This window comes from Ipomoea nil, unplaced genomic scaffold (genome assembly GCF_001879475.1).
Source record: "Ipomoea nil cultivar Tokyo-kokei standard unplaced genomic scaffold, Asagao_1.1 scaffold1720, whole genome shotgun sequence".
NCBI classification, from domain to species: domain Eukaryota; kingdom Viridiplantae; phylum Streptophyta; class Magnoliopsida; order Solanales; family Convolvulaceae; genus Ipomoea; species Ipomoea nil.
Genome location: NW_017618148.1, coordinates 1036279 through 1052603, shown reverse-complemented (window position 1 = coordinate 1052603; position 16325 = coordinate 1036279). Strand labels below are relative to the sequence as shown.

Sequence of the window (16325 nt, the reverse complement as noted above, 5' to 3'; positions counted from 1 at the left end):
ATGGCAAAAAAAAAAAAAAAAAAAAAAAAAAAAAAGATAACATGAACCAAACATAGGAATGTAATATTTGGAATGTCACATTCCCTTGTTTATGTTATATAACTTGAACCAAACACGCCCTAAATCTAATCTTTTCTCTAATTAATTAACGCTCTTCTTGACCCGGTTGATATATAACCCTAATCTCTTGCATTCTTTATTTCATATAACAATTATCCAATTCCTTCCATAGGGGATGGGGTGAAAATGGATTCATCTTGTATTTTGTTTTAAACAACCTTGATTTAAATTTTGTAAGGTATTGAAAAAAGAAGTCATTTTATATTTTTATCCTTATTTATAAGTGTTTAGGATGACAATTGATAGAGATCTCCCTAAAGATTAAAATTACAACTTCCTAAGAAATTTAAAGATTAAAGTGGTTACATCAAATATTGTGGATGAAAATTACTATATCTCCAAAACCAACTACTATGTAGAGTTAATTACCGAAATGGCGCTTGATTATAGAAATTATCGATTTGGTCATTGACTATTTTTTAACCAATTAATTAAATCCCTCAACTTTAAAAATCTTAACTAATTTGGTCATCCATTTGTTTTGCCGTTAGACATCCGTTAACTTGTGGCTAAGTTGGTAATTTTGCCGTTAGACATCCATTAACTTGTGACTAAGTTGGTAATTTTACTATAGTCAAGGGACCATTTCAGTCCTCACATGCACCATTAATATATTGGTAATTATTAAAATGGTCCCTAAAGTCATTACATGTACTATTTTCTCCGAAAAATTAATTACTAAAATGGTCCATTTACAATACTTTTTTCCTTCATTTTTTTCTCTTCAAAATTAAGTTAAAGAGTAGTTATTATTTAATACATTAATTGTATCCAGATTTATATACACCATAAATAAACCACGCACATGGATGGTCCTGCTTCATTAAAAAGTAAAATCAAATAAAAGTTTTGTTAGGATTGAGTCATTGTCTCATTGACTTTGTGGTTTAATTATTTACTTCTATAAGAGTGTATTCTAGCAATGTATAAAATATTAATTTTATTTTAAGTCATGATATACTACCCAACCTCAATGATATAAATTATGTTTAGCGAACACGTACTATAAACTTTCCCTTACTTACAAACAGTTTTGTTGATTTTTCCAACATATTTTAAACAAAATTTTCTTGCTATTTTGAAGAAAACTTAGCAAAGCGGAAAAACGTGGCTTAATTTTACCGTTAATATATTTGTACCTTAATTTTGTTCAAGTTAGTCCAGTACTTTAAAGAATGGTACGATTAAAGAAAATAGTTAACAGTTACTGTTAACTTAACTAATGTGTCGGTGGCATTATTGTTGTCACATCATAATATTTACATGCTAATTTATATATTATTTTATAAATAGTTAAAATTAATTATTTTACTACTAATATATTACATTATTATACTTAAAAATATATAATTACATACATGTTTTCATTGAGATTTGAATTGTATAACAAACACTATCCATTACCACTTTATTACAAACTAACTTTGAGCAACCTCTCAAAGTGAGGGGCTCCTTGTGCGCAGTAAGCAATAGTCTAGCCTCTGTGGTTCATGTTCAGTTGAATTACCATGATTTACATCCTCCCAGATGCTCTGTCGGGTCGGGGTGCGGGGGGCCCTTAGGGTTGGGGTTCAACGTTTTGGAAGAACTTTGTTATTTTATAACCAGCTTGGCTGGCGTGAGTGGCCGTGCACTAGAGAGGTCGGGAGTTCGAACCTCCTCTCGTATGGAAAAACCAATTTGACAAGCACTTTGTCCTTAATTGGCCCGGCCCGGCCCAGTGTGAATAGGGATTAATCTAAGTATGGTACGGATTTAAAGGTGCCTCGATCCTACAGTTAGGATCTGCTCAGAATATCTCATGACTTGCCAAAAAAAAAAATTTTGTTATTTTATTGCGAAGTATAGTTAAATACCATTATAAAATGGGACATGTAAAACATTTTATTTGTATTTAAAAAGTTTCATAAAATTTGTAATAAATTGATATGTAAAATTTTAAAATTTATATTAATAAAAAATTAATAACAACGAGTAAATTTTTAATATTTTAATTTATTCTAGTCTATAATATTTTAACAACTGACTTTTTATATTTTTTATTAAAATTCATATTACTTATTAGTTTATTAAAATATTAATATTAATAAAATTTTATTGATGTATTGCACATTTTAATTTATTTTATTTGAATAAATTAAGTCACATGTATTTTAATATTAAATTTTAAAATTTTAATTGTTAAAAATTAAAAAGATAAATAAATTTAAATATTAAAATTTAATCTTCATTATTTTATAAATCCACATAAGCTAAATTATTTTTATATCAATATATTCTTTTCCTTGAAACTTATTAATACAAATAAAATTTTCTACAGATCCCATTTTATAATGCTATTTTATAATACTTTGCAATTAAATAATAAGATGAGTGGCATTCAAAAAAAAAATAATAATAAGATGAGTGTGTAGTAAAGTGGGTTCGGTAGACTTTGTTATGAGAGAACGGTGTAGCAGCTAGATCGTTGGAATAAAACATATGTGTGCTTGATGATTGGGTGCCTTCGAATACCTCCAATAGAACTGTATGTAAAGCAGTATTGCCAAGATTGTTGATGATTTGGCACTTCGGAACATAGCCTAGCCTGGCCATGACCACGGGCTCGACCTCCTCTATTTCCACTACCACGACCACGGGGTTTGTGATCCATGTTGAGCTGCAAGTAGTTGTAGGGAAGCTAGCAGAGGAATGTCATCAGTGTAGATGAACTGAAGAGCAGTGAGATGGTCATTTACTTGATCAATTGTCACAAGTTCTTTTGTGATCAATGAAGGGACCATCGTGCAGTACTCAAGGTGGAGGCCTTCAAACATGTATAGATTTTGCCCATCTAAACTAATTGGCCGGCCGACTTCTGCAAGTAATCCAATTAAAAACTTAACTTTGTCAATATGTTCTCTCGTAATGGAATCCCCTTGGTGCAAAGATTGTAGGTGACTAAGGAGAGGTGGACCCAAATGTAGCTTTAATAGCTTGCCATAGGGGTTGGGATGTGGCATGTCCACATCAACATACATAACATCATTCGACAGAGATGAGATGAGCATGAACAGAATGGAAGAATCTTGATAGACGTACCCAAGCTTGGGCAGCAGGATTGACTACAACAAAACAATCATCCGGAGCCTGAATATAAGAAGTCAAGCGTGGAAAAGACTCAAAAGAGCCATCAATGTACTTACTGAGATTTTGACCACAGAAAGGGCACCGGTTGAGTTTTCCAAAATAGATAATTTGAGGAAGTAATAAGTTTGAGGGAGATGAAATGATGGTTGTTTGCAGAGTATTTATTGGGGTTGGGGCGTATTTACGCATTGAGTTTTTATAATTTTAGGAAGTCAAGCATTGATTTTTTTTTTTTTTTATTGATCAATCTATTTACAAAATACAGAAATGGACGTATTTATAGGAATACGAAAGATAGTCCTACTTAGAATAAAACTTGTAGAAGGAGAGTTTACAAAAATATACTGATATGGAGTAGGAATACAACAGCCGTTATAGTAGAAGTGTAGAACATTGTACAGATTATTAGTAATTCTGAAACAAAATTTGAAAAAAAAAATGGAAAGAAGGTTGCTAAGAAATATGAATAAAGGGAATGTCAGGAGGAAAAGAAGGCCATAAGAATATGAAAAAAAAAAAAAACTCACATTTTTATACATTATACTTTTTAAAATTCGGAATTTGGTTAGAATTTATCTAATGAAGTGCTCTCAACACCAGATTAAAAAAAAAAATCATATTTTACTAGTACTAATTAAAACTTATTTTATCTTTAACTAAAATAGTAAAATTAATATTTAAACTACACATTTATATTTTATATATTATATTATATGCTGCTCAGCAGTACTAAAACTAAATAAGACAAAATAAAGCTTATCTTTTAGAGGGTGGTAAGAATAAATTTTTTTTCCTTTAATGTTTGAGAAAATAAAGGAAAAGTTAAAAAAAAAAATAGAATAAAGGTACTAAAAAAACCATAGGAAAAGGCGCAAAGGTGTAGATGAGATGGGAGGTCCAATGACAAGAATTTTGAAATATTTGTTCACTCCCCACCCACAAATTAAATTGCCTTTGGAGAGTGGAAGAGTGGAATCAAAGCAAGGAGAAGATTTTTGATTTAAATGTCACTGAACCTTAATTAGGCCAGCCCGGTACGAACGAAGATTAGTCTTAGTATGGTACAAATTTAAGAGTGCAACCTACAGTTGGAGCTTATTCAGAACACCTCGTGGTCTGATCTAAAAAAAAATGTTCGTGTTATATAATAAATAAATAAATAAAGTATAATTTTATATAAATTAAAAGTGAAAAGCGTTTCACAAGAATTAAACCTTATTTTATTTAATTGAAATATATTTGAATGTTCATAAGTACTACAATTTGTCATTTTCATTACATTTTTTGTTTACATTTTCTAATTTCAGTTTGTACGAAGGATCGATCAAACAGAGGACTTTCATTTTTGTCATTGTCCCCAAATTACCTTCAATCTCAATTAAACAATTAGAAGTATCATAGCTAACCACAACACCAACTGTCCTTCAACAAAAATACAAAATGTATATATTGTTATTCACAAAAACTTGGCTGAAGGTGCGTATCCTGACCATGTAATTTTTTTTAATTAAATAACAATTATTATATTCTCACTTATCGAAAAGTACTAGTTTTTTACGCGTATTGCGCGATTGGGATAATGTCCAATGTTTTTTTTTTTTAAATAAGTACTTTAAAGTATATAAAGGCAAGATTATATTGGAAAGTTATTCACAAAAACTTGGCTGAAGGTGCGTATCCTGACCATGTAATTTTTTTTTTAATTAAATAACAATTATTATATTCTCACTTATCGAAAAGTACTAGTTTTTTACGCGCATTGCGCGATTGGGATAATGCCCAATGTTTTTTTTAAATAAGTACTTTAAAGTATATATCAAGGCAAGATTATATTGGAATTGTTAATGCATAGATAATTGAATGTTAAATTTGCATATTTAAATAGGCAATTCTAAGTTTACAAATGTAAGATAATATAGTCAAGATGGATTATAATTGTCAATAAAATAATTGTATAGGTATGGTAGAAACCAAATACGGGACATAAGGGAGAGCAAATAAAAATTAGGGCATAAAATATTAAATATATACTAATATTGAAGAGCTAACTGCTGATTGCCAAACAAGGACATTGCGAGATAGTTTCCCACTTCAATTTGTTGTGTAATTTGAGTACTCTTTTTGTCAATAAATCGCCCAAGTAATTAATATGATTGACTTAATTATATTTTTTTATTTTTTTATTACAATTATTATTATTATTATTATTATTATTATTATTATTATTATTATTATTATTATTATTATTATTATTATTATTATTATTGTTATTAAATATATGTATACCCTTAGGTCATTTTACATGTTAATCTAAACAGTTAATTTTTTCAAATATCTTTTTACCAACCGTTGATATAATTTGATGTTCAAATTCGCTAATATAATTTGCTAACGCTAAGCGCTAGCTGCTGATTGTCAAACAAGGACATTGTTAGGTAGTTCTCACTTTAATTTGTTGTGTCATTGCGAGGTAGTTCTCACTTTAATTTGTTGTGTGATTTGAATACTCTCTTTGTCAACAAATCCCTCAAGTAGTTAATATGATTGGCTTTATTAATTATATTTTTTTTAATTTTTTCATGGTATTAATAAAATACTTGGTAAATAAATATATATAGCATTATTTTGTATTATAACTTTGATATTTAATTAAAAAATAGTGCACAAAAAAGATAATAGACAATGTAGTGAATATAATCAATTCATGAATTTGAATGTAATGAATTTTTACATTGGAGAAATATAAAGACAATATAACTAATAAAATTATTTTTTTAATTAATTTATTGATAATGAATATTTTTTTTTAATAAATACATTGTAGGGACAATGTAGCGAATATAATCAATTAATGAATTTGAATGTAAAGAATTTTTATATTGGAGAAAAATAAATACAATATAACTAATGAAATTATTTCTCTTATTTAATTTATTGATAATGCATAATTTTTTTTTTGAATAAAGACATTGTAGACACATAATTCTAAATTAAAGAAATGCATATGTATTATTAATTTAATAAAAGTAAAATAGAGTACTAATTATGCCAACTTTGATTGGGATGTGGTTCGAACCTAAGACCTTTCTTATTGAAATCAGTGAGTAAGTTAATGGTGAACTAACAGAAATTAATGGAAAATATAATATTTAACGGAAAAGTTAACGGATAATCATATTCATTAAGGATAAATTATGAAATCTTAAGGAAAAATTAAAATCTGATCAATCTGAGCCATTCATTTGATTAAAATATTTGACCGCCATTTTTTTTACCCATTATAAGTCTAACTCTCTTAGGCTCTTATTAGTATAGTAGATTATTAATTTTTGAAAATTATTAGTATAGATGTAACATTTATTTATTCATACATAAAAAAACATTACATTTTTATTAATATAATACTTGTATTATTATCTAATTTATATGAAACGGTGTCACACAAAATCAATCGATTATTATTTTATATATGCATCTTAAGTTTCTTATATAACTAGTTTAAACTAAATTTATATTTATGCTATTGTTTGTTCTCAACATAAAGGGTAAATTAAAGAGTGATGCTATATTTTTTTTCTTAATTTTACTCTTTAATGTTCACCTCACATGCTAAAGATCTTGTGGTCAAGAGACATGAAGTGATTTTCTCAAGTGAGAAGTCATGGGTTTGAGCTTCAGTGGAGATTGTATTGACCCGTTGGATTATGTAACAGGGTCAATAGTACTTTAAAAAAAAATGAAATGTTCTCCTCACATGATTGACTTTCTTTTAGTAATGGGTTAATAAGTAATTAACTTCATTTTTTAATGGGGTTAGTTCATTGGCCAATTCATTGTAGATGATGAATATAAACGAATTTTATCACTAATGAATATTATGACTAGTAGGGATGATCACGATTTGATTCAAACTAATTGTTTCAAACCAAATCGGACATTGTAGCAACCAAATCGAAACTGGAACCATAAGGATGGTTCATATTATATATAGTTCATAATCGAAACTTTTTTCCGCTTTATTAAAATCTGGGAAGTAGAACCACCGATTCCGTTCCAGTTCTAAACCAGAAAAAAAAAATTAATTGTTGAATTTGAACTATTTTAAAAATAAAAAATTAAAGAAATAAGGGTCAAATAAGCCACTCAACTGCACACCAAAGTGCAATTAGGTCATCCAACTCAAAACAATGCAATTAAGTCCCTGAATAACACAAACTCATGCAATTCAACCTAAAATTACTTGTTTACCTAGAAGTATGATGACGTGATGGTATTTTAATTTTAAAAATATTTTTTAAAATAATTTTAAATAAAATAATTAATTAAAATTTAAAAAAATTAAAAAAAAAAAACGGTCGGAGACGAAGGGGACCTTCGCCGCTTCGTCTCCATGGCCAAGAGACGAAGTCTGTCTCCGGCTGGCTTCGTCTCCTGGCCATGGAGACGAAGGTGCGAAGGTCCCCTTCGTCTCCAACCATGGAGATGAAGGTCGAAGCTTCGTCTCCATGACAGGAGACAAAGGTCTTCGTCTCCAGCCATAGAGACGAAATCGGACGGAGACGATTCGTCTTCGGCCGTTCTTGTTTTGTTTTGTTTGTTTGTTTGTTTGTTTGTTTGTTTTTTTTTTTTGTAATTTTTTGTTTTTGTTTTTTTTTTTTAAATTGTAATTAATTATTTTATTAAAATAATTTTTAAAATTGGTAAACGTCACTTCATGTAAACAGGTAATTTTGGATTGAATTGTATGAATTTGTGTTGTTCAGGGACTTAATTGCATTGTTTTGAGTTCAATGGCCTAATTACACTTTGGTGTGCAGTTGAATGACCTATTTGACCCTTATTCTAATTTTTTTTTTTAAAGAGTTCAAAATGGCGATTCAAACCGGAACTGCCTGTTCCAATTTATCATTTTCTAGAACTGTAAACCAACAGTTCGGAACCAAATCTCAGTCACCTCTAATTATGAGGTAAAATTACAAAGGGAAAACTACATTATTAAAAATTAAATAACTATTAAGATTTTAATCACTTTGAAAACAGATTTTATCCCTGGAATATGTGATGAATGAAATAATATTTAAAGGAATGCATTTATTGACTTATTCCATTGTTTATTTTAACTTTTTATTTCAGGAAATAATAAAATTTTAAATAATTATTTCAGTTCTATTTTTTTAGTGTACCCAGAGTTTCCACTTGGACAGCGACTAAAACCCTCGTTGAATTGTAGGCACCTCTCTTGGGCCGGACAGTTGGTCTGGAGATTTAAGGCTGCTCTATACCCAAAGCCTATGATCGAACCCTTGGCTTTGGTTAAAGATGGATGAATCTCTTCCACTTAACCACATCATAGGTTATTTTAGTTCTATTCTTTAAACCAAACGAAAATGCAATCCATATTGTATTGGAAAATACTATATATACTCTCACTTTTTACTCATAACTTTTGTTCCATCTCACAAATTCTTGATGTAGACACTTTTCTTAAAATCCACATGATAAAAATATCTTATCATTATTTGTCATGTTAGTGAGTAAAAATGAGGGAGTATAATTTGAGAATACAAGTAGTAAAATTCTATTGTATTTATTATTTATTCCGCTATTTCCTATATATAGAATATGATTCATAGTCCTTCAAAATCCATCTCATAAATTAAACATGTTGTCTAGGTATAGATATGCACCTTTTATATGCACATACAACACAATACCCTGGAGTAGCGCCATAGTTAAGCTGCTGCCAAGATTATGGCCCTGTTTGGTAAAAAATTGGTCTATAGGCCAATTTTGACTTATTTGACAACTATTAATTGTTTGATTTAGTTAAAATATCAATATAAATGTTTGGTTAATTAGCTTTTTGCAACTCCAAAATGCTAAAATTCAAAAAGCTACTCGAAACAACTTTTTCAATTAGCTTTTTGAAAAAAGAAATTATACCAAACAGCTAATTTACCAAACGTTTTTCTACAATCAGCTAATGTTATCAACTATTTATACCCTCTAATTAACACAATCAGCTAACAGCTATCAGCTATCAGCTAATAGCCATTTTACCAAACAGGGCCATATGGCCCTGTTTGGTAAACAATTGGCCTATAGGCCAATTTTGACTTATTTGACAACTATTAATTGTTTGATTTAGTTAAAATATCAATATAAATGTTTGGTTAATTTGCTTTTTGCAACTCAAAAAGGCTAAAATTCAAAAAGCTACTCGAAACAACTTTTTCAATAAACTTTTTGAAAAAAGAAATTATACCAAACAGCTAATTTACCAAACGTTTTTCTACAATCAGCTAATGTTATTAACTATTTATACCCTCTAATTAACACAATCAGCTAACAGCTATCAACTATCAACTAACAGCCATTTTACCAAACAGGGCTATATATATTAATTCTCAACCATAATCCACAGCAAGCAAGCAAGCTAATTACAGATTGTATAATAGTCCATCTTTCTTCTTCAACGTGGCCAAAATTAAAAAACCATTAAAAGGGTGAAGACAAAATCCCCATCCTACAACAAGGGCAATGTGCATTTGTGTCAAGCCAAGGAAGCAAACACCTTGAGTGGAACCTATGGGAACATGGCAGCTGCATCAATGTCTCACCAACCTTAAAGTGGTCCAAACATATGGCACACTCTTCCTCCTCCTCTGACGCTTTCCACCCCAACTTTTTTGCCCATTTCATCGCCTTGCTCTTTAACATCTGCACATCTCCCATCACCATTCCCCCCTTTTCTGCTGCCGTTTTTCTACAATTCCTAAATCCAGTTTCAAACCAAGAAACACACAAGTGTTAGTTCTTGACAAAAACCATGTTCTACAACATTTTGATGCAATCGAGGTTCGCATCACCATATCAATTACTAGTAGTACATATCCTATTATAACATTATAGGACGGGGTTCTTGTGGTGGAATTGTCCATCCCAAGTGTCCCCACATTCCGGTGGGCAGGATTAAGGAAGGATAAATCATAGTGACTTAATTAACTCCTTCAGTGAGGTCAGGTGTCATTGGTCTCTTGTGATAAACCATACAGGCTGTTACCAGATCATGATAATTCAGCTGAACACAAAGGCTAGATCTTTGCTTATTGCGCACAAGGAGTTCCCTCACTTTGAGAGATTTCTCTCTCCGCGGGTGAGACTCAATCATTAATCATTCTTCCCAAATTTTACTCATGTGACCAACTGAGGGCCATGCCGGCATTATTAATTATTATACTATCACTATGAAAAGAGGAAAAGATTGATTGGATGAACTTTGCGGTGTTGGCACAAAGCTATGGTGTTTTGGTAATATAAACATATATATACGGTGGAGTGTCCAAACTAGCTAGTGGACAAATTAAATTAATATACCTTTTGTGGTCAGATTTGCAATGACCTGATTTCAGCCTCTCATCCAATCTTTCCTTGGCTTCTCTGGCGGCAGCACCTAGCTTCTCATCTTGGTACGCCTTCCCAATCGTACTCCTTTGCTGCTAATTCACACCAAAAATTGATAAACACAACCACAAATATTCATTCAAAACTGGGTTTCAAAGAAATATTGCAGACAAAACATTTAATTAAGATCGAGTAGAAGTGGCCGGGAGGGATGGGTACCATGGATGAGGAGCTTGAGCTTGAGCTGAGATGGGAATCATGGTTGCTTGTGTACAGGCAAAAGGACGACCTTCTTGTGGAGGAGGAAGTGGTGGTGGAGGTGGTTGAGTCCGACAAGCCGCCGCTCTGATGAAATCTCCGCCGCCGAGCACACTCCACACCGGGAAGCATGCCGGCCATGTCTCAGCAAATTGAATAAATTTTTGAAGGAATTAAGAAATCAAGATGTTACTGTGCATGAAGAGGCGCTTAGAAGATGAGGGCAGCGAAGGAAAATGATAGGAAAGGCGTGTTGTTAGGAGTTATATATATATAGAGAGAGTGTAAGAAATGTCTGGAAGAGGGAAGCTTCTGTGAAAGTGAGTTTGTTGATGAATCTTTTATCTTTGAACAAATGGGAATAAATATTATTTTGCCGGCAGGCACCCAGGAACATTTGTTTCTACGCTGACGCCAGACCAATGACTATTGACTAATGTTCAATTGAAATTAGAATTATTTAGTTATGCTATTGCCGTAGAAAGTTTAATAAATTATATATATATATATATATATATATATAGGGTGGGGTTCTAGTGAGGTTTATGTCTAAGGTGAGGTCTAAGGTTAAAATACCACCATTAGATTAGAGAATCTAACGGCCCAAACGTGCTGACCGGATGGAAATCAAACCCCCCTAACACGGCTTAATAAATTAATGGGTAATGAAGTTAGGTGTAAAAAGTTAATGTCTAATTAAGTTGGGGGTAAAGAAGTAAAATGACTATTAATTGTGCAATACTTGGATGGAAAGCCCCTTAGTTTACGGGTCTTAACGCGTAGGGTTGTAGAGTGCAAATAGGAAGGAGAGTTGTCGGATATGCACATTCGAGAAGCTTGTAGCAGACGAAACGGCAGCACCCACGACCAACTCCTACCGGCGACTTCAACACCGTACCAATGGCGGACGGAACACCCAGGCGGAGCAACCGGCGTGCGTCAATCGAAGCTTCGAGAAGACTGCGTAAGTGTTTTTTTTTTTTTTTTTTTTTTTTTTTTTTAATAATCAGTCTTTATTTTTTATGCGCGATTGAGTGCAAAATGGAAATGCATGTATGTGTTAGTTGATTAGGGGTTACAAAACAGAAAAATGGTGGGTTGGATTTGGGGAAAAAAACAGAGTGTTTGAAGTTGATGACGGCAGCGATTCTGCCGGAATCGGAGAAAACCGGCGAGTTTGAGGAGAATTCTACATAGGTATGGGGGTATTAGTGGGCTGATTCCGGGAAGAACCATCTGAACCGTGAGTTTTACGATGGGTGTTCTGTATGTGTGAATTTTATTTTATTTTATTTTTTTTTTAAGAAAGATTAGCAAGACTGGAAAAAATTTTGCTGTGTTTAGTTGCCCGTTAATGAAGAACCACGGTGTTCATATGGTATAAAGCACAAAAAAAAAGTGGAATAATTTTTGCTAGTTGTGCATACAAATGTAGTTGTTATGACACAGTGATGTAAGGGGTGAAAAAAACTGGAGATGTATGTTCTTACTGTTTGTATTTGTTTTTTTGTTTTTTTTTTTTAATTTTTCTTATTTAATGTTTAGTACTGATAAGCAACCGTGGGAAAAAACATGACTTTTTAGTTATCCATTGATGAAGAAGCACTGGTCTGATATACTGTGATGCACAAATGAAAATTCCATGTTTGTAGTTTATTAAGCATAGTTTTATGACTGTTTTTGATACCGTGATGGTAGGGGTGTATAAAATTAAGCATTGTATAAATTAAGTAATGTGAGTAATGGATAATGTTGCAGTTTTGATGTCTGATTCTGTAAGTGTGTGCATATGTGCAGTGTACAAAATAATAAGAATGAATAATGTTGTGCAGAAAAAATGAATTAAAAACACATTGCATGAATACATGATTGGCTGCAAAATTAGGAAAAAGTGAATCGGGAGACCACACAGGAACAGATAAGGCAATAAATGATTGACTAAAGTTTGTCTTTACCAAAGTGTCTTCACTTAGAAAGGAAAAAAAAAAATGGGACCCCTTGCCTACACCATAGAAAAACAATTAAAGAGGATAGTAAATGGGACCCCTTAACTGCAACCTAATATAAATAAAGTATGAAGTGTGGCATGTGGCATTTTGTTGCATACTGAGCTATGCCATTTGTGTTTGTTCCTTGTTGGTGAATATGTGTGCAGGGAAGAAGGCAAAAATGTCAAAGGTGCAGCCAAGTATTGTGAGTGATCCCAACCTCGATGACGACTTCGTAAGCCCACCAAAAGGAGACCTTCAACCGCAAAGACCGAATACCAATGATTGCTCAGAATACGAACTACTACCGGAAGAGGAGGCACGATTTCCAAAATTCGAGACCCGGGCTATGGCAAAACACCTCGTTGAACCGATGAAAAAATTTGGATCGCTGCAAAGGACTGCAGTTAGGGCACTAGGCTTTGGAGATTTGTTGAAACTGAAGGTCGAAGACACGCCTCTGCGAATGGGGCATTGGTTGATGAAGAACTTTGACGGGAGTTCAAAGACGTTAAATCTAGGAAATGGCCGGTTTCTAAAGATAACAGAAGAGGATGTGGAGGCAGTTCTTGGATTTCCACGAGGACCCCGGGAGATTAAAAAGAGGGGCCGGAATGCAAAATGTGCCGAGCTCGATGCATGGAGAGCAGAATAAAGGGGGACCACACAATAACCCCTTACATGATAGGGTTGTTGTTAAAAGAGAAAAAAGATGGTGGAATTTGGTTCAAGAGGCACTTCACAGTCCTAGTGGCAAGCGTCCTAATCTGCATCCAACAAAATGGGTATGCAAATCAATCAATAATACACAAAGTCAAAGATGTGAGCAAGATAAGGGAACTGAATTGGTGCAAGTATCTGATAGACGAGCTAGTTGAATGCCACAACAAATGGGTGACAAAGCAGCACAAAAAATTTACTGGACCATTGCTATTCATAACGGTAAGCTTATCATTCTGTGTGTAATTAATTTTAGTATTGGCGTGAGGTTGAATGGTAATCTGTGTATTGAGTATATGATTATGATAATAACAAATGTTGTCATGAGAAATGAAAATGCAGATGTTGTACGTGGACAAAGTTGTGAGCCCATGCCGATACGTCGAGCGAAACAGACCATCATTCATAGGGTGGACTGCAAAACTGTTAAACGAGCGTGAGTTTGCGGAGATTAAAAAGGGGGGGGGGGGGGGGGTTTGGTTTAGGAGTGTTTGAGAGAAACGGAGAAGAATACGAGCAATTGAACGATCACAACAGAGACGAAAACCAAGAAAATGAAGTCGAAGATGCAGTAAAGGCAAAAACTTATACGGTTAATTTAACAAGGAGCTATAATTGGTTAAAAACCAGCTAGTTGATTGTGTTAGCACTTACAATCTGGACCACGAAATGGCAGGCCATGGAGGTACGGTTTGTAGATGATGCAAACCAGGTTATAACTAAAGTGCAAGAACTCACTAAACTTGCGGATGAAGCTGGAAAGTGCACACTGAGTCCTACAACGTTCGAGAAGTTAGTGGAGGCGGGAAAGTTGCTGTTAAGAGTAGGACAACGATATGTGGCAGCGAGAGAAAAATGCAAGCACAAACAAGCACACTCCGAAACACAAGGTGCCGAAGACCCAGTGAGCAGTGCATCAAAAAATACCGGTGAGGAGGGTGGCGAAGCTGATTTAGGCGACACGGAGACAGAAGTACAAAATGAGATAAACATGCATATGGGAGACACCGAGGCAGCATATGAAATGCCATCATTCAGTCTAGGCTTAACCCAGGAGATGCACACTGTACCGGTGGTGAGTGAACCAAATCAGGACCCCGTGATTGAAGATGATGCTGTAAGTTAAAAAAGGAATGTTCATAAATAGGACAACTGTAAAATGCACCACAAATATATTATTTTGAACAATATCAGATTGGCAGTGTGATTTTAATGTTCAAAAACGCAGTGTGAGGAAGCGATGCAGACGGAAGATGAAGGAAGAGAAACCAGGAACGCATCAATACACGGCAATGATAAGCACCCCACGCCAAACCAACAAGAAGATTCATTCGTCACACCTCCGGAGGTATGTCGCGTGCTAAATCGATATAAGCTTCGTTATGGAAAATAATTTAAATTAAAATAATGTGCATGATATTGGGAAACAAAATGCCAATGTTGCGTGATTTAAAAATAGGTAAAGGTTTGGGAAGTGGATGTGTGAAATATGTGAAAATGAGTTTGAACTAAAAAGTTGATAATTGTGCATCTGTGAAATGTTTGGGTAGTTAGAATGTGAAGTGTTTGGGGACTGATTGTGCAGCAATGTGGTAAACTGAATTGCAATGTTACCATATAAGACGGATGTACATGGTATGGCTATTAGACGTCTAAAAGTTAGCTACATTTGTGAAAATAAATAAACTAGTCTCGAAAAGTTTAATCACACAGTGGGCAAATAATGACCAAAAACACGGGAGCTAGATTAATTTTAAAACACACATTTTGCAGCAACTGATTAACCCGAAAGGAAAGGACAGAGGAGACCAAGGAGGGACCATAGAAAGGGCACCAATGAAAGTGCAACGTAATGAAGGCAAGACGACCAACTTACCACAAAACCAAGGCACACCGTCAGAGCATGATCGCATAGCACGAAGAGAGCTCACAAAATGGTACTCCCCCACCCCAAGTGAGATGAAGAAATGGATAATCGAGAATGCAAATGCTGACAAGTAAGAAAGATCACATTACAATTCAGCACCTAATGAAAAATAATATTACACATCACCTAATTTGCAACCACGCAGGGACGAGGAACTCTTCCACTTCAACATCCAACGAGCATTAAGATCTGACATGCTAACACTAGACACTGGCAAAGAAGTGAACGCGACAGTTATAGACAGCTGGGCATGCGTACTAAATGACAAAGAACGGGCAAAAAAAATCCTTGATCCGGCACGATTCTTTGCATCAACCAAACTAACGGTATGCAAATTCTATTTTATTAAAAAAAAAAAGGAATACTTGAAATACTCCAATAATATGAAGACTGTATTTGACTAAATATGACTATGTATGCATGCACAGATGGAAACAGTGGTGGGATGGACAGGGACACGAGCACAACAGCTCAAACTATTTAAAAGGAAAATGAAAAGCGAGATGACTTTCAGCCCATACAAGAAGTGGACAGAGATTGACATGGTAAGTTAACATACGACTTAAGAGTCTAAGAAGTAACAAATGTATGTGTTCATGTTTTAAAAATGTTCTTGCTAACCAAATCGAATTCAATGCGCAATGCAGTTCATATTCCCAATATGTAACAATTCTCACTACTATGTCATCGCCGCCGATCTAAAGGGAAGGACAATGCAAATCATTGACAACTCTTCTGCAGGGAAACAAGAGGAAGTGTATGGGAAAATCCTGGATATT

At 33.5% G+C, this 16325-nt stretch overlaps 1 protein-coding gene across 2 annotated transcripts; it reads right to left on the bottom strand.

The window, feature by feature from the left end:
* Positions 1-9641: 9641 nt before the first annotated feature.
* LOC109191726 (probable E3 ubiquitin-protein ligase RHY1A) lies at positions 9642-11240 on the bottom strand. 2 transcript variants are annotated; one of them, XM_019342379.1, is made up of 3 exons: positions 10873-11240; positions 10627-10748; positions 9642-10024 (listed from the first exon to the last, which is right to left on the bottom strand). In XM_019342379.1, the coding sequence occupies exons 1-3, from the start codon at positions 11050-11052 to the stop codon at positions 9748-9750; spliced, it is 579 nt and encodes a 192-aa protein (XP_019197924.1). In that variant the 5' UTR covers positions 11053-11240; the 3' UTR covers positions 9642-9747. The 2 variants fall into 2 exon arrangements, with proteins under 2 accessions (XP_019197924.1, XP_019197925.1); XM_019342380.1 differs by having other exon boundaries at positions 10627-10745; positions 10873-11224.
* Positions 11241-16325: the final 5085 nt, after the last annotated feature.